Source organism: Anas acuta, chromosome 2, assembly GCF_963932015.1.
Source record: "Anas acuta chromosome 2, bAnaAcu1.1, whole genome shotgun sequence".
Classification (NCBI taxonomy): Eukaryota; Metazoa; Chordata; class Aves; order Anseriformes; family Anatidae; genus Anas; species Anas acuta.
Window position 1 is genome coordinate 123,956,161 of NC_088980.1, and position 23,494 is coordinate 123,979,654.

Genomic DNA, 23,494 nt, shown 5'->3' on the forward strand with positions numbered 1-23,494 from the left:
GGAAAGTCCCAGATGAATAAGGAAATGAAGTGCTATACACTTAAATATCCATCAGAACAGGAAAATCCACATGTTTTTGTTCAGCTTTCTTCTTGTGAGATTATCATTAAACACTGTGACTCTAATCCAGAACTTTGATTTATTCCTTGGAGAAAGTAAAGATGAATTACCATGAAGTGCAATAGGAGCACTTTAATCACACAATACACACAAAATCTGAATATACTTAGTAGCAGTCGATCAGCACAATGCAGCAATATATTAAATGTAATTTGATATAAAATTTTGCTCCCACAACTGAACAAGAAACTGTTGGTATAGATAAGTGTTTATCAGGTGACAGAGGGTTACCTAAACATAGGTAATGTCTAAGAAAAATTGTATAGTCTGTGGATGGCCCCTTATGGTTATACAAATGGTCTGTGATAACCAGGTACAACTCAAAATGGATTATGTCAGTGCTACTGCATAAATCGTAAGTCAGCACAGAGATCGTCCTTGTACTAACACACGCTGCTAAAACCCACCAGGGAAATATTTACAAAACGTCAAAATAGGTAAACCTGAATCACAGAGTATTCCCAACGGGAGCAAATGGAAAGCTTCTTTCCCTCTAACCTACTAGAGTCTAAATATGTCACGAACAACACACTGGATAAAAACAGGAGCAAGAGGAGTTGCACAGGCAGTGATCTTCAAAAAGGGACATGCCTGTTTTCCACCCAAGAATGAACAGAAGCTGAAATGAATAACAAGAACTGAAAAGCAAAAATGCATCTAATAATACCAAGCTATACAAATAAATATACACTGATGGCTAAACATTTTCCCATTGGAAGTACTTTTGCCATCAAAAACTGATTAAGAAAAATTATACCAGTTCCAAACTGTTTTCACAACAGAAAAGAAACCTTGTTTTATTCTTTCCTAACTGATTTGGTGACTTGAGAAAGTTTTAATAGACCACATGCACTTTCATTATTTCAGATTAATTAAATTGGGTAAAAAAATCCCAAGAGTTTCTGTTGTTACCTGTTTAAGAATGAAAAAGCTTTATAGATCTGATCCTGCTCCCATTCAGCATCAGGTGCACCTCATTACCTTCAGAGGGAAGATGAACGTGTCTACAGTTAGTTGTGATTTATTAACTTTTCTCAAAAGCTTTTCTGAATCTAACATTCATTAGATGCCAGACTTCAGAACCACAAGGCCAAGACAGCAGTAACCTAGCAAGACGTTGGCATTCATAAGCACAAAAGCATTAATGTTAATTAAACGCCTCCAGATCTTCCTCTCTGCTCTGACTCTGCTTGGTGTGCAGCTAATTGCTTCTCTCCTCCTGCACACGCTTATCCTGCGTGCCCTGCTGCACAGCAGCCCGCTTCATGTGCTCTAAATCGGATGAGCAGCTTGTGGATTGCAACTCCAAGTGTTCAGGTCTTTTCTGGCTGCTTCAAAAGGCAGCCGAAATATTTCATGCAGACAAAGTGATTTCCTAGTTTTTCTTAATCTGAATTTTTTATATTAGGAAATGAGCTGAATTAGAAAACTCAGAATCTCAGTGGCCTTTTTAAAGTAAGTGCTTCAATTAGAAATATGAATAGAGGTCTTGACAGCAGCTGACATTGCTACTATGAAACATTAATATTTCCAGATGGAGAGAAGGACTTTGTTAATATAAAGATTAAGAAGTTCAAAAGAATCTAGGAGATACAAATGACAAATATATTTATAAAAAAAATGAGCTCTGAACTGATGACACTGACTTGTGCTCTATTATTACTTGCTTCACAATCCCACGTAAGAAGATTACTGTCTATTTTGGCACTATGTATAACAAGAGTATACAGCATATAACCAAGGGGTTGTGCTAAAAGACTGCCTCGTATCATTACTCCCACACATGTATTCTTCAAGGCAGATCTCCCACACCACAGAACAGCCAGCTGTCAGTTCCCTGAGACCCGCACTGCTTTGCTGCTCAAGAAAATGGGAGGAGGAGGGAGCAAAATAGTCAATGAGTCCCCTGTCTTTAATTTAACAGGAGTGCAATACAGCCTAAATTAAGGGCAGAATTGCTGTATTTTGCAGTCCTCTGCAAACAAAAATAACCATCCTGCACCTCATGCTCCATATCCTGCCTCAATACCAAAGCAGCAGAAAGCAATCCTAAGAGCAGCCAGGGGCTGTGGCACAGTCACAAGGGTCATGCTACCATCTCTTCTAATGCCATGCTACTAATTCTTCTAATATCTCTGGACAGGCCACGCAAACTGGGATTAATCCAGTTCTAAAAGAGTTGCTTAGCCCAGCAGTTGTACTTTGGAGAAATTTTTATGTTCAGACCACAAAGCAACTTATCTGAGCATCTTACTAAAGGAGACATGGGAATTTCGCCACATTCCTAATACACTACACCATTTTTTTCCTGTCAGGCACAATTCAAACAAAAAGCAGCTGGCTCATAGTATAGGGTGTCTGTGTGCTAATATAAACCTCATGGCTATCAAACCCTTCTACCATGACCATTCAGCAGTCCTCCCACTGTCTGTGCCAGTTACATCTCCTCCTCCTACGGGAAGCTGGTCAGCTCTGACCCAACTGTTGGCAAAAGATTTCAGTGTGCTGACTTGGGCAAACAGTGAACTGTTATTTCTCACGTACCGAGAGAATGTCTCTTGGAACTGTGGCATTTCTTCCATCACCCTTTCTTCAGTCTCTGTAACACTCAAGATATGTATGAAAACAGAAAATAAAACTCTGAGAACTAAAACATGGGGTTTTCCTGAAAGCATTGTACTACACTGGACCACAGTGTGCTCTTCTTTTTGTAGGATTTACGTTTGGACATGGGAGTACAGAGAAGGATGAAGAGAGAAGTAAGGATGAAGGGAAGTTAATTAGAGATCTATCTGATCATAAACAGTTCATTTTTACCTTATCCAAATACTCTGTTTTCCACTTAAAATATTGCTACTTAACCAAAGGCTAAGTACTGCTCTAACTACATTGGTGTAGAAACTCTTCAAATTACATTAGTTCACATATTCCTCTTCTTTTTCCGTCTGGTAAACTGAATCTCCAACCCTTACACTAGGCTGAAAAAGCATCCAAACCTTCTGACTCAATAGGTGTAAAAGCTTTTTTCAACTCCTTTCCTATTAACTGGCTGGGCAAATACTAGTCAATAGCTTACATCTCATTTCTCATATAAGGCTGATCTTTTAACTGTCTCAAATGCATGGCTGCCATTGCCTTATCCTGTTTTGTTTTGTTTTGTTTTGGTACTCAAGGTGAAATGCCTCCCTGCTTGCTGTGTCCTGCTTGCTTCTGAGTGTTCAAAGATGGAGCAATTACCCATAAAACTCAGTAAGAACAAAAAATATCCACATCTAAGCAAAAATCAATTGCTAACACATAACAGCCATTAAAAAAAAAAAAATGCTTATCATGAAAGATTTTGTTTTCAATTTCTGCTTAGGCTCAGGTACATGTACCCTTAGGTACATGTATCCCTACATGTAGAGGGTACTCTTCCAGAAGTATTCATCTTCCTTCTCCTGGAGCTCCTGGAAAAGCCACAGAAGCAAATATAGAGCTATTACTGCCTACTTGCAACTAATCCCCTCTGCTTCTGCAGCAAAGGAATTCACGCCGGTCACCTGTAGCTGTGTCACTATGATCACAGCCCCATGAAAATATTCCCTCACTGAGGCCAACACAGAGCTTCCAGATGATCCAGAGATGGCAATTGCTACCTGGGACCTCTACTTTGGAGTAAAGCTCTTTCTTTAAGTCTCAATTCGCTCCTCGGCTCTGCCTTTGAGAAATGATTTACGTTGTGGCATTACATTACAGAGATGAAGTGCTGGGATCAGAGCACTTTTTATTCTTGGTGTGTAACAGTAACAGGACTTACATTCCTCCAATTACAAAGTAAGAAGGGGTAACAAAATAACAAACACTTGTTTCAGACCCCAAAAGCTCACTTCCAGCCCTCAGTCATGCTATTAACAGAAGAAACTTAATTTTCTGAAATTCCCATTTTAGGTCAATGACGTAACGTTCCAGATGAATGTCTGAATTTGTGTGCATCAGCACTACCACACTGCAGAATCAAAACCTCATGTGTTAGCTGTATTCCCCCATGACCAAAATTCTCCCTAGAGATACCCTCACTATTTCTGCCACTAAACAGCTGTATTAAATCAAGTTGACATAAATTGCTCATCAGGTTCACGAAAATGAGAATCTGCAACGTTATGTAGTGGTTTTCTATAATAGGTGATTTTTTTCACTGTTCGAAATGGGAGGGTTATTGCTGAAGTTATCGGCACTCCACAAGAGTGCACTATCTATTAAGCCTCTTTTTCAGTCACTGGAATCAAGTAATAAGCAGAAACGTAAAAACAGATTACAAATCAGACAGTGGCAAACTATTTCCTCACCACTTGTTAGATCCCAGCTCCTGAAACACCAGGGGTGGGTGAGCCACGTTCTGCACAGTGGTGCAGAGAGGCACTATAGGCAATAGTGGGACATGCTGGGCTCGGGGAAAGGAAAGCATGGGTGGAAGCAAAGCTTCCCTCTTCTCGTAATCCTCAAAAGTTCTCGGCCTTGCCAGGGGCTTTCTGGGACTCCACAGAAGCAGCATCTCTGGCTTTCCCCATTGCAGCAGAGAAGAGGCACAGCCAGCCCTGCACTACTGAACCTTTCCTTCTCCTTCAAAAACTCCTGGTTTCTATTCAGCCGAAAACCCCACCTAACCAGCAGCATCAGGGGACTGTGCTCATGAATTTCCCTTGTATTTCATCTGCAAGGCTCTGAGCTCACTCCTTTGGGACCTTTGGTGGAAAAGGCAATGTTCTGAGGTGTCTGACACATAGCAAAATCTACCCAGTCATCAACTCAGCTGAATACAGCAACTTCTCCTCAAGCACAGGGAGGGCTTATCACACAGCAGCAGCAGAAAATACCTTACAGAGTATTTCCTTTATTGATATATTTTGGACACAAACGAGGCTTGCTTAACACATTCTGTTTGAGTAATTACAGGCCAGCAGCCACAGCAGCATGCTCACAACTATTTCACTATCTACTCTTTATCTACACAAATGCACTTCTTAAAATGACTCTTGGGGAGCTCCAGTGTTCAGATTTTAATATAAACAGGAACTGAAAAAAAAAAAAAAAAAAAAAAAAAAAAAAGAAGTGGGAACCTAGGTGTGATTCAGAGCACATGACCCCAGGAGCACCCTGGCACCTCCAAGTGCCTGCACAAGACCTGAAGGAAAACACTGGGAGCAGAACTGTGAAAAACACTGTGGCAAACTACAACAGCAAGCACTGGGCTAGCAAAGCATCTATCAGAAGACATGTTTAGCTAATATATGGATTGTCTGAAATATTTTGACTCCGGAGAAGAGTTTAATGAATGCAAAAAGGCAAGGATAAAACCACAGAAGAATCCATACAACATCTACTTTTTATCAATCAGAAGAAAATCATTAAAAACAGACACATAAATATAGGATATATTATAAATATATCCATATAGGATATATGGATATATATATACACATAAATATATGATATATATTTTGCTGCTAACTCACAAAAGCTGACTAAATTCAAATGAGTGGAGAAGTGGTAGCTCATGTCAGAGCAGCACTGGATTTTAAGAAAATGCATGCTGAGGCTCTTGAAGCTTTCACTCTCCTCCTGTAAGCACCAACAATCACAGGAGTGGAGGTAACTGTCAGACTGAGGTCCTGCAGTGCATGCTGCAATGTAAAGGAAGTGTTAAAATCAATACAGGTGTGGGAGAAAATGGAAGCAACCAAAAAAAAATCCCAGCAAGACACTGAAAAGAAAGCAAGCTGCTACAAAAGCACCTGCATGGAAAATGGAGAGGAGACTCAGAGGAACATTACAGGAGTGCACAACCAGTGCTGTTCTACAGGCACTTCACATCATACAGTTTGTGTTTATTGTCTTTCAATAATGTTTGTATCAGCTTTTCCAAATTACGAGAAAAAATACATGCTTTTTTTTTTCTCCTCATGCCAAATAAGCTGTTTACCTGTCTGAGAATCAGTGCCTCCCAATTACACTACCAGCTGTGAGTGCAGCACAATGCAGCACTTGAGTTTCTGTGCTCACACCTCCCAGATTCTCAAGCAAGAACAAATTGGCTGTGCAGAAGAGAAGGCTGTAGGAAAGAGAAAAGGAAAGACCCAGGTCCGTGAGCTCTCCCGGTAGCACTGCGTGGCATGCATGAATTTCTGGCCCCATGACAGCACAACAGATGCACAAACTCCCAACTGCACTGTCCTGCTCAGAGACAAAGCAGGACATAGCCCATTTCTCTCTGTGCTGCAGTACACTGACGTATTCTTTCCCACCATGGGAAATGTCCCTTTTTTTTCTTTTTTCCTGGGCACTTGGAAGGAGCTGGGGTACAGATCTGGCTGACTTAAGTGACAATCTCTGTGATGCTTCAGACCCCAGCCCTGACGACTCCGAGCATTGCTTGTGGCTGCTGATGGGTTTGCAGAGGCACCCTTGGACCGGGAGCTGAAACTTCGATAACTCTGTGGATGATTCATGTTTGAGGAAGGCCACTGGCTTGCTCTGCCATCAGAGCTCACACAGCAGTCCACCTGGGTCTTTCCTCTTCCCCTTCCACTTCTCAATTGTTTTCGAAAGAAATATAAAAGGTATGTAAAAATAACAAAGACCAAAACTGAATAGAGGCTCTAAGAATATTATCAGGATGAAGACCAAAAACAGGTTAAAAATAAAGGGTGAGACTATAGAAAGATTCTCATGCGATTGAGTTACTTTTCTGCCCTTTTAAAACCCATGGACAAAATCCACTCACCAGTTTTAAAAATCCCCTGATTAATACTTTTAGATGCTGGCAGGTCGAGCCCAGTTTAAACACCTATCTGTGTTCTCTGCACAGAAAGCTATTTATCTTTGTATGAGGGTAGGGAGAAAGCCCATCTGCACACCTAGATGACACACTCCTCTGACTGTAGAAGCACTTTCATGACTTATACCAGCATAAATTAAGCCTGGACAGGTGAGGTGGCCACTTCATGAGTGTTAAGGGAAGCTACAGAAACCACAAAGCATCCTCAGCCATTTACACTCCAACCCACCTGCAGCAGCAGTGGTTACGTGAACTCCTTACAAAATAGGCAGGGTATTGAGCTAAAGTTTCCAGCTCCGGGGTAACTAGACACTGGATCCCAAGCCTCCAGTCCCTGGGAGAAGGTACAGACAAGCTGTTACTCAAAGGCTGCTTTCATGTCTAAGTTTCCGAGATCCTCTGGGGAACTCTGCAAGTTCAGACATTTGTCTGCTGAAATCTGGATGGCGGCAGAGGCTCTCCTGGGAGGAAAGAGCTGCTCTCCAAGAAAACAGCATTCCCGAGCATGAGCGGGTGAAAAGGGCACTTTCAGACCCAGAAGGCTGACATGTGACAAGCGCTAAGTAAGGACAATAATTGGGACTGAGACCCCACTGAACTTCAGACTCCTGGGTCCCACCTAATTTTGTTATCTAATATAAAGGGAAACAGGCTATCAGGCAAGTATATATGTATATAAAAGCCTCTTCTTGCTCCTAAAAAGGGCAAACCTCATTTTGCCAGTTACTGCCAGTGACGCCTTGTCAATAGAGCTGCTTGTGAACGATGACATGGTTAATGGCAGGGACACGAGGGGAGAGATGCAGGAAGCACCCCTTAGGGACACGATCCTGACCATGCACGTGAAGGTGTACCACTCTCACCATCAAACTCTGCAGGCAGAAAACTTCAGAGTTTTCTGAAGAAGAAGACTGGGCTGCACCCACCCTTCACTGAACTTATTATATGCACACAGTGCTCACAACCCCTCCTCTCAATGCCTGTAAAAAAATGATACCGAGGATTACACTATGGAAAAAATGTAGCAGTCCACCTGGGAGCAGGAGACTAAAGCAGAAAAGTAGAATTTGCCTTTCTATTGCCATTCCCTTAGCTGTAGAATAGGGCAATAAAGCTGCACAATGGCACTTTAAATAATCATTAGGAACAATGCCTGCTGCCTGATCAGCATTTTGACATAAAAGAGGTTACAGGAATGCCCAAGAAGCACGGTACAACATAATCCATATGCACAAAGAGACCTGCAGCTGCTTCACCTACATCACAAGATGCTAAGGCCAGCCCAGAGCACAGTGCTCTCGGGCTGCAGCCAGCTCTGCCCAGCTGCTGCATGAAGCAAGCAAGCCCACATCCATACAAAGGGCTGCTGGTGGGCCAGCTCTTTGTGCTAGCCCATGGATAAACCAAGGAGTAGCTTTCACTCAGACAAACTAATCCCGTATTTGAGGAATAACCTGAGCACACTGCTCATTTAAATAGGAAATAGAGCAAGCAGTGAAAAACGCTTGTGAGCATTTTTGCCAGTTACAACTTTGATGCCCTTTTGCTAATGTTAGAAATAGCAGCCCACAAATGATCCTCCTGAAAACAAAGCCGGAGTCCAAATATTTTGGAAACCAGTCTAAATATTTATTCTTCTTCCACGTTAGGAAAGGATTTTACTCCCCTGGCTCCTATGCCATTATCTGTACCAACCCTATTTACACACATTTATCCAATTTTTCTGCTATTCTCCCATAAAAGCTTTATCTTTGCATTTTGTAATTACTGTTTGTTCCCAAAGCTACAGAAAGCCTGCCTTAAATTAAACTTCCTTAGGCCATTTTCTAATATCCCATCATCACCAGCCTATAGCATGCTGGAATGTGAGAATAAATCATCCCTAGCACAACAATTAATTCATCCACCAGTCTTTTCCGGGGTACTGGTGAAAGTAAAATATTCCTGAATGCCGAAATGTTCTCATTAACACAGTATTTCTGTAAAACTAATGCTGTCTTATGCATGAATTTTCAAAGGAAATTCCTTTGTTATTAAAACATCCACTTGCAAAATACACAAAAGTATTTAGAAATTATTCAGGCACTATAACGCTGCTAATAAACCTTCATTTTCCAAGTCCTACAGCTAATTTCAGAAACAGTTCCTATAATTCATGACACAAACACAAAGTAAACTCATAGTCGAGACAGACTTCTGGATCTCTACAAAAACACACTATGTCTAAGTTAAGTTTTAGAATTTGATTGGTAGCAGAAACACCATCAGGAGTACAAAAACAGACTTGGGAAGTCCAACCCGATTCCAAATGAAATGGAAGGGTTTTCACCCTGATGTAATTACCTGCACACCTTATGGCCAAGCACAGAAGGGAGAGACTTCAGAAGCAGACAAAGACAACTTAGCAATTGCCCAGTTTTTACAGAAAGCGTGTAACTTCCCTTTTGGATTATCTGCGATTAACGGAGCCAGTTCTTGTATTTCCTAGGCACCTGTTACAATCCTGACTTGTTCCCAAGTCTGATGTCATGCATTTTCTCAAAGTCAGCGTTGTGGCATCAAAGCACCGCCGGGGCCGGGGGGCAGGAGGACCCTAAGCTCTGCCTTCACAAGGAAGAAACATCCCACAGAAGGGTGAGCTTGCACATTGCTATGCAGGCGGCCCAAACACACATCCCTGCTTGGCACCTTTGTCCTACTAAAAATGACATACCACCTTGTAAACTGGCGCAGTGCCACCCCGACAGATGGACTTATGTGTAGGCAGCCAAGAGACTATGTATAAGCATCAAATATGTTTTTTCTGAGAGCAGGACTTCCAGCCAGGAATGTTAAAACAGCTGTCCACATTGAGCTTGCATGCCTACACTTAAGAGGATATGCTATTGCCACTCGAGCCCCGAGCTGGATTAACTCGGAAAATAAATAAAATAGCTTCCACGGCCGCATAAGGTGAGTTTTTGCAGAATCAGGATTAGTGATACCGAGGGGGCTTTAGCACCCTACAATTAGTGGGCAAACTTGAGCTGAAGAGCTGAGTTGTGCAGCTCCATGGAGCTTTTACAACATACACACTTCTAAACAAACTTTTCCCATTTGAACACATATTGATGTTACTTCTCCTACAAAGAAAACACAGCATGCAACACCAACTTGATTACAAACACAGTAGGGACTTTCCACTCTGTGTTAGAGGATACTTCTATTTTGAAATTAACTCATCTTCACTGAGATGTGTTCTTGTGTCGATGGGATCTGTTTCACCAGGCTTTCTTTTCTTTTCAAAAACCTCTGAACAGCCCAGTCCAAGATTTTTTTTGTTAGCTCACAGCTACATGCACACATGCATTTTACATTTTGACACCATTTGCATAACTTGCCCCTGTAAAAAAACCACACTGCCTTGAGAAATGAGCATTGCACAATGCAGGATGTGTGCTGGCTGGCCCGACAAGCCATGCCCTTACCACCTGTATCCCATCCCTGTGCCCGGCTGGACATGAGACATTCCAGACCTTGGAGGAGCTCCAAAATCCAGGTTTGCTCACATCAACAATGCTCTTTTTATTTCTTTCCACAGAACTCAGATTATACTCCTGCCCCTCAAAAAGCCTTTGACTTAAGCCTAAGGTAGAGGTAATTATTCAAACCTGAACTAGTGAAGGTTTCTTCAAAATCTCACATTGTTTAAAAACATAACACCTCAATTTCCAGTGGCAAGCAACATTGCTTGTAGCTGAAAAATTGACAGAAAGCGATGATATATCTTACTCTGTTTTCAAAATGTGCTTTGTGTTCATTGTAATTCTTTTCCCTGTGGATCTGATAGTATTATCAGATGGCTGGCATAAAATTTGCATTTACTCCTCAGATGGTATCTCATCTTCACTGCTCTGAATCACTACATACGAACATCAAATCTACGAGGGTATTCCCACTATAGATCAAAGAGAATTCAGTGTGAGCTCCAGGGTCACACACAGTCTTCCAACAGCTGCTGGTGTCCTTTACCTTTGTTAACTTTAAGGCTGATCTTTGCAGTAATTAAGTTATCTGAGTCACTTTGTTACGATTTCCTGCGGTAGGAGTACTTTCATGGCAAGCATAGCTTCTCCTGCAGTAAGGACTTCCAAACAAATGCTGACCTTGCTTCCCCCTTGGGCAAGGGCTTTTTTCCATCTCTCACACCGTTCCTCTTTTTTGCCCTTCATGTCTTGCCTGCAACTATTCCTCCTTTTTCTTCCTTGTTTCTGAGGACTGTATGAAATCATCTACTGGAGAAAGTTTCAGACCCCTCTCTACTGCTCCAAAATACAGTTAGGAACCTCAACAAGAAGATTCTTTGCTTTTCTGTACCGCCAACAGAGCTGATTCCAGGTTAATAGAAATTTCCATACCAGTTAACCTTTCTCAGCGGGTGGGGAGAGAGGGAAAATGCTTTATCAAATAATTCACATCGGCAATGTTGTGAAAACAGGAGAAAAACCACAGAGAATCCCCATCTTTCCTTCTAAAGCCTAACAATGCCCAAGGCTTTCTCACGACACTGCACTTAGAACTGGCTTTAAAATGGTTCAGGGAGCAGCCAAATTGCTGAAGAACAGGTCAAAAGGAATAAAAAACACAGATCCAGACCATTACTTCTGCTTAACAAAGTAATTACAGACACGCTGTGTGTATTCCTTTTGTGACAGTCTATTTTACACGGAATGATTATCTCCAAGGTTATCGTAACGATGTAGCAAATTAAACCGAAAATGGGAGTGCTGAGCATCCACAACCATTTCACAGCTCTCCCAGCACCATAAGTGCCTCCCTTTATTTGAAACTTATTTGAAGGAGTGGGATTCATTTCTCACAGAATCATGTAAGATACTAAGAGAATTCAGAGAACAATCTTCCCTCACATTACACATGCTATCAAAAAATCATGGTGATCTCCAAACTCCAAAAAAGTTCAGTACCCAGTTACTCAAGAAACTCTTTTCTCTCATCATAGGACGACTGTCAAGAAGACTATTTGTACCTGCCAAAAGCCAGGTGCTAGATATATTAACGGTATATAAAACTGTGGTTTTGTGGTGTTCTTTGAGCTCCCCTAACTGAGCTCTTAACCCTGAAGGTTTTCATTTGCTATTTTATCAAAGTTGTTGTGTGTTTTTTTTAACTCATTCTGAGTTGCCAGATGATTTGCTGCCAAAATTCAGTGCTAGTTAAATTCTGGAAAAGTAAAACAAAGCATGTAAAAATCTGTCAAAGTACTAATAAAACATTAGCATTATAGATAGTCTAAGCTAAAGGCAGGCTGACCGAAATTTGGAAATATATTGCTTCTGTATTAGCAAAAAGAAATCTTTGAAGGGGAACGGCTAACTTTAACGCTGCTTGCCGAAGAAGTCACCTGCTCAAGTCAAGTGCTGAAAAGCCTTAGAGAGGACGACCTTCTCTGATGTCCTGCTACGCATGCAGCAGGGTGTGAGTGCAGCCACTTTTACACACGCTGCCTTGGCTTCACCTGTTACTGCTGTTCACCATCTCACGAGAAAGGGGGGGAAGGAACATTTTAAAGTAGGAAAGCAGGGTGATTTTAACTCAAAAGTTTACTTTAGAAGGAAAACTTAGCACGGGTGCTGTTCAGAAGGTACGGCGCCTCAGAGACCTGGGGTTCAGCCTTTCAGCACGGATGCCTTACCTAGGTAAAGCGAGGCGTTTTCTTTCTTGACATTGTCATCCAAGTAGGTTGGTCCCAAAGTATAGATGGGTGTCGAGCCCATGCCAATGAGGATTTGGGCACAAATGAATAAAGCTACATAGAGGGAGTGATCATTGCCACCGGAGTCCTTGACGCAGGCCGGCGAGTCCCACTGCTCTTTGGCGGTGCCATTGCCGGTCACGCACAAGCCCTCGTTACTGACGGAGGAGTTCAGTTCCTGGATCTGGTACGGCGGGGAGATGAAGTGAGGTAGGGAGAAGAGCGCGGCCCCCAGCGCGATGAAGAACCCCCCTACGGCCAGCCAGAGCGGCCTCCGCCCGCGCCCCCCAAAGTAGCTGATGAACACCACCACCACCAGGCTCCCGATGTCGAAGCAGCTGACCAGCAGCCCCGACTCCGAGCTCTTCAGGCTGTATCTCCGCTCGATGGTGGTGATGACGCTGCTCAGGTAGCCGGACACCATGAGGGACTGGATGAAGGTCAGGAAGCACATGCACACCAAGAAGAACCGCGAGTCCGCCAGCACCGCCCGCAGGCACGCTCTGCCCGGCGGCCCCGCCAGCAGCAGCGCCGGCGGAGGGGGCGCTCCGGGGGGCACCCCCCGGCTCGGCACCTCCGTCCTGCGGGGCAGGCTCCCGACGGCGGCGGCTGCCGGGGGCCGGGCAGCCCCGGCTCCCTCGTCCTGAGCAGGAGCCGCCGAGACGGCGTGGCCCGGGGGGGCTCCGCCGCCGCCGCCGCCGCCGCCCCCGGCCGCCAGGGGGGAGCCGAGCACGGGCAGGCTGCGGCACCGCGCACCCGCCTCCGGCCGCTCCGCCCCGGGGCTCCGCGGCGCCGGGCTGCCCGCCGAGGCCATGCTGCGACCGGCGGCGGCCTCAGAGCGGCCCGCTCGGCTCCATCGGCGCCGTGCGCCCGGCGCGCTGAGGGGCCCGGCGGGCGTGCAGCATAGCGCGGAGGGAGGAGGAGGAGGAGAAGAAGGAGGAGGAGGAGGAGGAGGGAGGGGACGGGGGTGGCCCTAGCCGCGGCCGCCGGCCGCCCCGCCGCACGTGTCCGATGCCGGAGGCTCCTGCGGCTCCGTCCTGCCGCCGAGTCGCTCGAGGGGCCGCGGGCCCGCCGGGGAGCCCCCGCTGCCGGCGGCTGCCGCCCCCCAGCGCCGCTCCGCAGCCCTCATCCTCGCTCCTCGCCGCCGGTGACACAGCTCCGGGGGAGGGGGGGGCGGCCGCCGACCTGCGGGACGGAGAGCGGGGAGGTCAGCGGCGCCCGTCCCAGCGCGCCCGCCCCGCTCCCTCCCTCCCTCCTTCCCCCGCCGCCCCTCGGGGCAGAGGTGGCCGCGCCAAGCTTCTCCTCCCCGGGGCTAAAAATAACGGCGCCGGCATAAATCGGGAGGACGGCGGGGGAACAAAGCCCGGGCGGCGGCGGGGCCGGGGCAGGCAGCCCCAACGTGCCCCGCCGGCACGGCTCGCAGGGGGTCCCCCGACACACGGCAGCGCCCGGCGCCGTGCTGTGCCGTGCCGTGCTGTGCCGTGCCGTGCCGTGCCGTGCAACGCGCCTTCTGCCTGCCTCCTTTGTCCGCTTTTGTCTCCCCGCAGCAGCTCGGTGCAGCCGAGGGGAGGGCGGGCGGCGGAGGCAGCGGCAGCCCCAGCGACGAGACGCCCCCCCCCCCCAGCCGCATCGGAGCACCGGGCAGGGATGGGGACAAGGACGGGGACGTGGACCCCGGGGGTTTCCTCACCGCGGGGGGGTTCCCTGTCCGGGGTGGGTCCCTCCCCCGTGGGGGTCCCTTCCCCGGCAGTCGCGGAGGGGGAAGACGGGGCTTTACTCACCGTGCCTGCGGCGCAGCCCGGGGCCGAGCCGGCAGCCAGCCGGGCCCTGCGCCCCCTCGGCGGCTGTCACCTCCCGCCGGGCTCCCCCGGTCCCCCCCCGCCTTCCCCGGGCAGCGCAGGCGCGGCCGCGGCCCGGCTGGGGAGAGCGGATCAGCGGCTCGGGGCTTGCCCGAGACGGGGCTGGAGCTGGGGCTGGGGCTGGAGGAGTTGCAGGAGTTTGCAGAGCCCCCCCGGACGCCTCTCCTCTGGAGCCGCCGGGGGCCGCAACTTGGTGCTTGTCCCCGCGAAGCCGGCGGGGCGCGGGTGCCTCTGGCAGCCCCCGGGGGTGCCCCGCTGCACCGTGCTGTGGGCAAGGCGATGAAAGGCTCGGGAGGTGATACCTCAAGTGCAGCATCTGTTGGAAAGTGAGAAGAAACGACAAAGGCATGCTTTAGGGAAAATAGAAAACCAGGTGGCCTGGAGGTCCGTTCTGTGCAGGGGCTTGTCTCCAACCAAAGCCACGTCCTAAAGTGGGAAACACACACACAACCTGGAAAAATGGGAGTTTGGAGTGTTCGTTTGCACCCCCTTCTCTCAGTTGGCATGATATCTTGAATCACACTGCTTTATTTTCCCCCAGCTCTCTCTGCTTTTGAAGCCCTTTTAGACAGTCCTGCAAATCGTTAACATTTGTTGTGGACTGACAGAGAGTGACCTGACAAGGCATTCCTCTTTTTCACCTAAGCTTTACCGTAAACTAATAACTAAAGAATGCACCAAAATAATATACTATCCTATGCGTTTCTGAATAGATCATATCCAGTGCTTTGCTGGCAGGCTGGAGGATTTAGTTTGGATTTGGGTCCCCTTCATCAAAAAAGGGAATGTCTGAGATTCAGTCACTGAGTTTAAGTCACTACATTTGGTTGCTTATGTATAATCTTGATCAATAAGATCATAAGATACCATCCTCTATTTTAAATTCATGCTTGACATCTCTTTGACTCAGCCAGGTCAAACTCAACACAGCCAAAGCACTACCTTTTCTTCCCAAGCTTTTGCCAGGTTTCTCCTGTTGGTGAGGTGCCTCGAGTTCAGTAGTTGTTTAGTGGAGTTGTTCAGTTCAGTGGGGAGAGAGGGAAGGATGGGAAAAGAGGAAGAAAGGATAGCCCAGTTCAATAGGAACGAGCTCTTGCTTCGTCTCAGCCGTCTCACTGAGCCATCCCTGAGAAGAGACAAGTAATCCAGCTGGTAGGCAGCTGGTAGTAACCTATTCAGCTGTCAGTAATCTCTTAGACTTCAGTATCTCAGTCATATTTAACTAGTATAGGAACCAGTAACTAGCTTGTAAGCCTTCTGGATATGTATTTACACCTCAGCTTTGGGATCTTGTTCTACAGCCAGGATTCCCAGCCATTACTGTATACAAACAATACTTTTTGTGAGATCACAGAACAGCTGTAGATATTGGAAAAGTGTTATCCAACCCCATGGAAAAATATAAGGGTTAGGAAGCATTTCCAGCCTTCACAGCTGCTGCAAACAGCCTGCAAGCAAGTACAGCTTCAATTCTTTCTGCAGCAGCAAACATATCAAGAGAGAAAATGATCCTTCATATAAGATGAAGGTGTTTGTTTTAGGAAGCTACTCCAGCTAACTACAGCTGCCAAAAGGCCAGACTTACCTGCTTTCTTTTGGCTCTGAATACTTAAATAATAGGTTAGCTGAGCAAAGAGAGCATTTGCAGTCTGCAGTGGATATGAACATCCAGTGCCAAATGATGAAAGGGAAATCAATATTACTGTCTTCACTAGGAGAGGCTTTGACAGGGTGATTACAGAAGGTGCAGTAATGGTCCCCAAGTTCACAATAAGATATAAATGCATAAGATATTGTGCAGATTTTCTGCTTTTAACGTTTCACCTCAGTAAATTTAAAATGCACGATCTCCCTCAAGCATCCAGTAATCAATTGGTGTTACAAACCAGTTGTTTATGGCTACAACTGGAAAATAATACAGTTTCCATTTTGTTAGGTTAAGGCATGGGCTGACACAACAGAAGATCACACTTTATGGTTGTGATGGATTTGGGGGTTCACATGTTTTTGTAAGTACGGGGAACCGCTGATGCCCAATGAGGTGTTTCAGCCTGATCAGTTCCAGCCCATGAAGGGGGGGAAGACCTCAGCTGTAGGGTGGTGTTAGTTGATGGCTCTGCCCTTCCTTCAGAATTTCACATTTTCAACCAGGTTTTCCACTCAACACTATGCCACAAATGCAATAAGTTCGCTTATCTTCCTTCCCCTTTTCCCTAACACTGCTGCCATTTTGGGGCAACATCTGCTCTTCGTTCCCAGCCCACTATTAATAAAGCAATAAGCAAAACAGGATGTGCATTAGGAGGCTAATGGGCTTTGGGTCCTCCTGGAGTGTGAGCACTGGGAAGCATAAAGCAAAAGGACAAGTAACTTCGTTCCTCGGGGATCCTCACCGAGCCAGTGTCCTAATGAGCTCCTGAGGGCTGCTCACAGCTCCGAGAGAGCAGCTCGTTATTTTTATTTGGGACATCAGAGAGAGCATTTGTAGCATCAGAGTCTAAACTAAAGAGCTCATTTAGTACAAGAAATGAGCTTAACCACACTCAGATCACTGCTCAGATAAATCCACTTTAACTTTTATCAGTCTCCAGAGTAGCCAGCTACAGGTTCATGAAGGAAATTAAGAAACTGTGAATGCAAGGGAGATGCAAAGTAATACGGGAATGGAAGAAAAGTGAAAGGGCTGTCTAAAGACTAATGGTTAAGCTTAGGGGTGATGGCTATCGATGCTAACACTGCACATATCAGGTCAGGTAATGAGCTGGGCTTGTGTGAGTCCCAGTGGCCACGCCAGAAGCCGCAGGTGATGAGGCTGCCTGCAGAGGTAGCTCGGGGAAGGCTCTCACATGCCTTGTCTGGTGCAGGGCTGGGGCTGGCACCACTGCTGTAAGTATGGGCTTCCCTTTGAGTGCCTAATTGCAGGATAGAGACCATGCCACCTATGGTAGCCATAGTAATGGCTCTGTAGTAATGACTGTTTTATGCAGATGCAAAGTCTGAGGAGGTAAGCAATAGTGAATCTACTTAAGATAGTTTCATCAGCTGCATTCAGAATTAGACCTTCCTTCTCAAAGCAAAAGCCCAGTGTTTAAGTATGTTTGAAAAAGCTACTCAAGCATCCTGAAAGTGGGACTGACTATAAGCATATTAAAATAATTACATTAAATTAAAAAAAAAAAAAAAAAAAAAAAAGATAGAAGGGACTGTGTAGAAGAAACAAAGAGAAACTAAACACATTTTTTTTATTTTTATTTTTTTTTACATACCATTAGCCTCTGGAGATCATATTGATAAATGATAAGTGACGAACAAGGAGAGAAGGGCTCTAATTCCCAGTGCTGCAACATGTCTGACCGTGCTAGGAATTTGTGTGGTGGGACAGAGGGAAAGGGCAGGGGGATGCTGGAAGATTTCAGAATAAGGAAAGGGCCTTTGTAACAGCAGTCTCCCAGGCCTGAGAGGAGAGGACTTTCCTCAGACGTCTTCCCTCTGCTTGGGGCCGGGAAGGAGCCCACACTAGAGCAGACAGCATGCTGAGGCTGTGGGCAGCTCCAAGTCATAGCTCATCCTGCAGTGCAGTGCTGCTCTAGCCCTGAGTGAGAAATATCTAAAGGCATACAATCCACCAGCTGACCACTAAAGATTTTATTTTCCCCACTCATTTTCAAGTAAGATAAACCACATTATTAAACACCAGTATACTTTGATAGAAATATACACAGGGCTGTGGTAGCCGAGCACTAATAAAATGAGCTATGGTGTCTCCCTTGAAAGTAAAGGCATATTTAGTGCTTAGAATTATTTCCTAAAAAGATCTAAACCTCTGGTTTTAAGCCTTTTTTTTTGCCTTTTCTTTTTTTTCCTTCTTTTTTTCTTTTTTTCCTTTTTTGTTCCCTACTGCCACAGCAGTATCAGACATCAAAGAGGCATGAGATACACGATATAAATGGGAGAGGAAGATGAGAGTAATGTTGTGCCTTTCTATGCTATTTCACTCTTTATGTTCACATTTTTCCCAAAAGTCACAGTCTCTCTACTACACTCTACTTTTAAAAGGGTACAAACATTGGTCTGAAACTGTGGAAACATTGTTTGAACCCAAGATCAAAGCCAGGAACAAAGACTGAAGCACATTTTCCTCTCACTCTCATTCACAGAGATCTTGCCTCTCAGCATCTGCTGCTTTATTTCAATGTCACCTTTCAGCAGCCTTTTGGCACAAATTCTGTATTCATGTATAAGCTAATGTATTTATACTCAGTTAATATATACATTATGACCTTAACCATCCTTAAACATTATTCCCCTTTCTACACTTACATGCCTTTAAGTGTACTGGTTTTAAATGTTAAGTGACAAAGTCAAAATACTTCAAAACAAAAGTTTGAATCCATTTGAATTCTTTGCCCATATCCACATTCAAAATTCTGTATTAAAATAGAACATTTCCTCATTGCTTTTGTCTCCCACCTGATCACTAGCTTCTCTCAGGGGAATTGTACTGGCAAAACCACAAAATAACAGCACCACAATAGAAGAAACATGGAAGAACGCCACTAAGTAAAAATATCCTCTCCAAAAGTCAGTACATAAAAGTCAAGAACATAAAAATGTCTGGGAACTCCTGTGTCAACATCCCTTGCTCCTTGTTACCACGACATGACATGCCAGCCTTTTAGTCTGGTGTGGGCCATGGCTCTCCTTGACCACAAACATCACCAACTGCAGAACTCATCTTGTTAAAAACTTAGGGGTTTTAGAGCAAATGACCAAAAAGCCACAAAATCTATAATGTGCCATTAAACAGAGAGCAAGAAAGAAATCGATTCCACTGCCAACATCTAAGTTAATCCACAGGGTGTTTACAAGTACATCTAATATATCTTTGTGGACTGTGCTGGTCTCTGAGCTGGTTCTCCAAGGTGTGATCCCAACCAGTCGCCTCAGCAGTGAGTCAGGAATATGCCACCTGGAATCAGCACCTGTGCCTTGACACCAAGGGAAATAGCATTCATCTAGGGAAGACACACACCATTCAGAACCAATGCCTTTAAAAAAAGCATGAACAAGTTGAATTTCTGAGTAGCAATAAAGGAACTGAATGCTGATGAATACAGACAAAGGTAGCAAAAATAAGAATAACACAAGACTTGTTGAAAGGAGTGATGAGAATAGGATCATATGAAATGCATTACCATCTAGAATGGGATTTAGTATCTTCAGCCCAGTAAATTTGGGAATATTAAAAATGTTCTTCAGCAGCCAGTACAGAAGTTAGCTTCCTCCCCTTTTAGTAGACCCGAAAAGGGAGAAAACTGCTGAAACAAGGAAACTTATAGCTTGAGATAAATCCGTAAGACTTTTAGTCCCTACATCTGGAATGACAAAGCCAGTTCAAAGCCCTGGGGCAACTGTACATCTCCTGCACTTAAAACAAATTCTCTGCTTAGAATATGAAAACCAGAAAAGTATGTAGTGGGCTATTGACAATTATTGGTCTGAAGCGATACAGCATAAGAAGCAGAGATACAAAAAGTATCCAGGAAAGCATCTGGTAAATATGCACCAATGTTTAAAACAGATTTAGGCCAGATATGTAAGCAGGATTTTGTTGTTTTTATAGGAAGAATATTTTGCCCAACAGGGCATATTTTACAGCCTTAGGGTCTCTGTGCAAATAAAACTTGCAGATCTCTTAGAAGAATGCATGCAAAATTATCCTGAAGTTTTATATTTATTATTATAAGGCTGAAAAAAGAGCCAAAGGAAATGCTCTAAGAGGAACCATATGCTGAAACATTATTCACCTTTTATCCTTGAAAATATGTTTTTAATGTGGCCACTCTGGAAGCTTATTTCAGAAAGCAGTAGCCTCCTGCAGCTGCTGACCCCAGAAAGCTTTCAGACAAAGCAGCCATGGAGGCTTATATATGAAATCCAATGGGAAATTCAGACTACTGCTGCCTCCCAACTTGTGTTAAAGACCACCCCACTATTTCACTGAGCTCTAATCTCTGTGGCCCAAAATCTCAACTGAGTTATAGGCCAAAGCAGTTCCTCTGGGTTTAGGAAATCCAGGATTTATGCTGCACTGCACTGGTAAGGGTGAAAGTAACACAATTTAGAGTTCTTTTTCTGTTCCACATGGTTTCATGTGTAATGAGCACTAACTTTAATCTGATACTAAAGGTTAGTTAGGGACTGGGGAAACTTTTTGCACTGAAGCTGAAGTGAGAGGGGGAAAAGTGGGAAAAGGCAAGCCAGATTCATTTCTGCTCCAGATATTTTCCTGCCCTCAGTCTCCTACTGCAGGCTCTCCTGCTGCCTCCTCCAGATGGGATCCAGCAACCTTGTTGCTTTCAAGAAGAGGAACATAAATGTCCTAGTGTTTCCTCGAATAATAATATTCTGTATCACAGAAGCAAATCATCTCTGTACCGCTGTTCAACCTAGGGTCACAGATAAGTGTAAGATACATATTGTCATGACATTTTGGAGAAGGCCTATTCCCACGTTAGTCATAGGTAGCAGGTTAAATCGTAGCAAGAAGATGGGACATGTTCATTAGAAATACTGGCTAGAACAGAGTTAGACATTGTCAGGAGATGCAGAGGGGCTGAGGGACAACAGGTCCCTCTTCTGCAAATGCAGTTTCTACTCTGCTGCATTGGGAGGCTCCATCTGCTCCCTTTCTCCACTCACCCCAGTTGACATCTGGATCCTGGCTGAGATATTATGTAAATATTATTTGGTCTATTATTTCTGTGACCAGTAATCTAACCTGCAAGAACATTAGGTTCTCAGCTGTATATGAAGGCTTTTGATCCAAGGGTGCCCCAGAGCACAATTCAGCTCTGCCAAAGTCATGCACTATAGCCCACTTTACCCAGATAGATTTTTTTCCATTTGGGGGGAGGGAGTGGTATGGAAAACAAAACAAACAAAACAAACAAAAAAACCACTTTATATTAATTCTTGCCTTATTACTAGACGTCAGTAGGGATCATTAAGACAAGAGTGCTATGTGATGCTCAAGGACACACTGCTGAGAGTGACCTTAAGGCTCTCACGGTAAGCTAGAAGTCATATACGGCATTGCTAGGACTGTTATTCCCCTTGCGAGCAGGAGCAAACCTTGAATTTCTGATTGTCTTTGTTACTACTCTGAAACCCTTCTGGTCCACAGGGACAGAGGTTGCATTTATACAAGAAACACTGCTGCACATCCACTTTTAACATGCATTATTAACCCATAATGAATGGAGTTAAATTATTTTACATAGAAAATAGCTATATGGAATTAATCCTAAGTAATTTTAAAAGAAAACCCTGCCTAGAATGATATTCACAAGGCATACTTTCACTCAGATGTTTTTAGTCTGTCACTGTTGTCCCTGCAGCTATTATCTTCCCTTTCGTGCCATGAGAGTGCTGGATCTGAAATGTCATAAAACAGGCTTCCCATCCATCACCTAAAGGAAGAGCTGCTCTCAGCACAAGGGCAAGGCAAAGTAGGCAAAGCTTCAAGGGCAGTGGTAGTAGGCTTTTTTAAGTATTAAAAATCCTATTTTGAAGTACAAGTGTAACTCAACATAGCAAAAGAGATAAGGAGGGAAAACTATTATTACAGATGTGCACCCACACATGCCCACAGGCACACACACATACATGCACATGGACTACAGTCAAACGTTTTATAAATAAAGGAGAGGAATTGAACAGAAGACTGAAGGAAAGGGTGAGAGCTTGTATAAAACCACTGGAGAAGGCAAACCGAGCTGCAGGAGGCATTTCAGCTCTGGCCTTTTATGGTGCCCAGTGCTAGCTAAGTTACTGCCTGGTGGTTAAGCAGAAATGCCTGCTGACATGGACTGGTTTGTGTTCTGCGAATTAGTGGATATGGGCGGTGGTGGTTTCAAAGAGGGGCTTTTAAGTGTTAGCTACACCCAAGAGATAAAATGCCAGCCAAAGCCAAAGAGTAAAACCCCAGTCCCATAAAAGTCAATGGTAGCATTTCCATTGTCAGTCACTTATTCTCCAGGCTGTTGACTCCTGCAAACCATTTTTTGTCTTCTGAGAAACAAAGAACCTACTTGCACCTGAAACCTCCTTGAGAGTGCTTTTGACTCTCTCTCTATGGGATCCTGAATACTTGGAGAAGACGTAAGGTTCAGTCTTCTTTAAGACCCCTCCCCAGGTGCAAGGGAGGGAAGCAGCAGGGTTCATGTCTCTGCTGGTTTGTCTTTCTTTACTGAAGGCAAGTTATTCTGTGAATAAGTTTAAAAACATGCACAACACATGGTAGGGTTCCCAGAGCTTTTTTTCTGCATTCTTATGCAAAGTAAAGAGTGAATTTGCTTTAAAAAAAAAAAAAAAAAAAAAAGGGAAAAAGGGAAAAAAGGAAAAAATGAAGAAAGGGAAGGAAGGAAGGAAGGAAGGAAGGAAGGAAGGAAGGAAGGAAGGAAGGAAGGAAGGAAGGAAGGAAGGAAGGAAGGAAGGAAGGAAGGAAGGAAGGAAGGAAGGAAGGAAGGAAGGAAGGAAAGAAAAAGAGAGAGAGAAAGAAAGAAAAGAAAAGAAAAATAACCTTTAAAATCCTTTAAAATGAAACAGCAAGATAGACAGAAAATCTGTCTTCACATGGACAGCAAAAAGCCATTCACACATGGCTACTTGAGTGGAGAAGTTTTGCATGATGGGTCTTCACATAGAATTCAAGCTTCAGTCTTCAAGTGCAAATGAATCTCACTGAGTGCCACTCTCTCAAGCTCCAGTGCTGTCATTTACAGTTTTTCAGGTCCTCTTGGATATTTCCAATTTTCCTACCTTGCGTCCATTAGAAAGAAGGATGAGAAGAGTCCTCAAGGTTTCAAATATTCTTTACTGGAAGACCAAGAACAGTTTTGAAACAGAGGACTTGATAATACACCCATCATTCACAATCTAAAT

At 44.6% G+C, this 23,494-nt stretch overlaps 1 protein-coding gene across 1 annotated transcript in view; it reads right to left on the reverse strand.

The window, feature by feature from the left end:
* SLCO5A1 (solute carrier organic anion transporter family member 5A1) overlaps nucleotides 1–14,757 on the reverse strand; it is a 72,837-nt gene extending 58,080 nt beyond the window's left edge. Inside the window, exons 1-2 of the mRNA XM_068672053.1 lie at nucleotides 14,471–14,757; nucleotides 12,630–13,874 (exon numbers count right to left, since the gene is read on the reverse strand). Of these exons, the coding sequence (XP_068528154.1) occupies nucleotides 12,630–13,503 (874 nt within the window). The 5' untranslated portion in view covers nucleotides 13,504–13,874; nucleotides 14,471–14,757. The remainder of the gene's footprint in view (nucleotides 1–12,629; nucleotides 13,875–14,470) is intronic.
* Nucleotides 14,758–23,494: the final 8,737 nt, after the last annotated feature.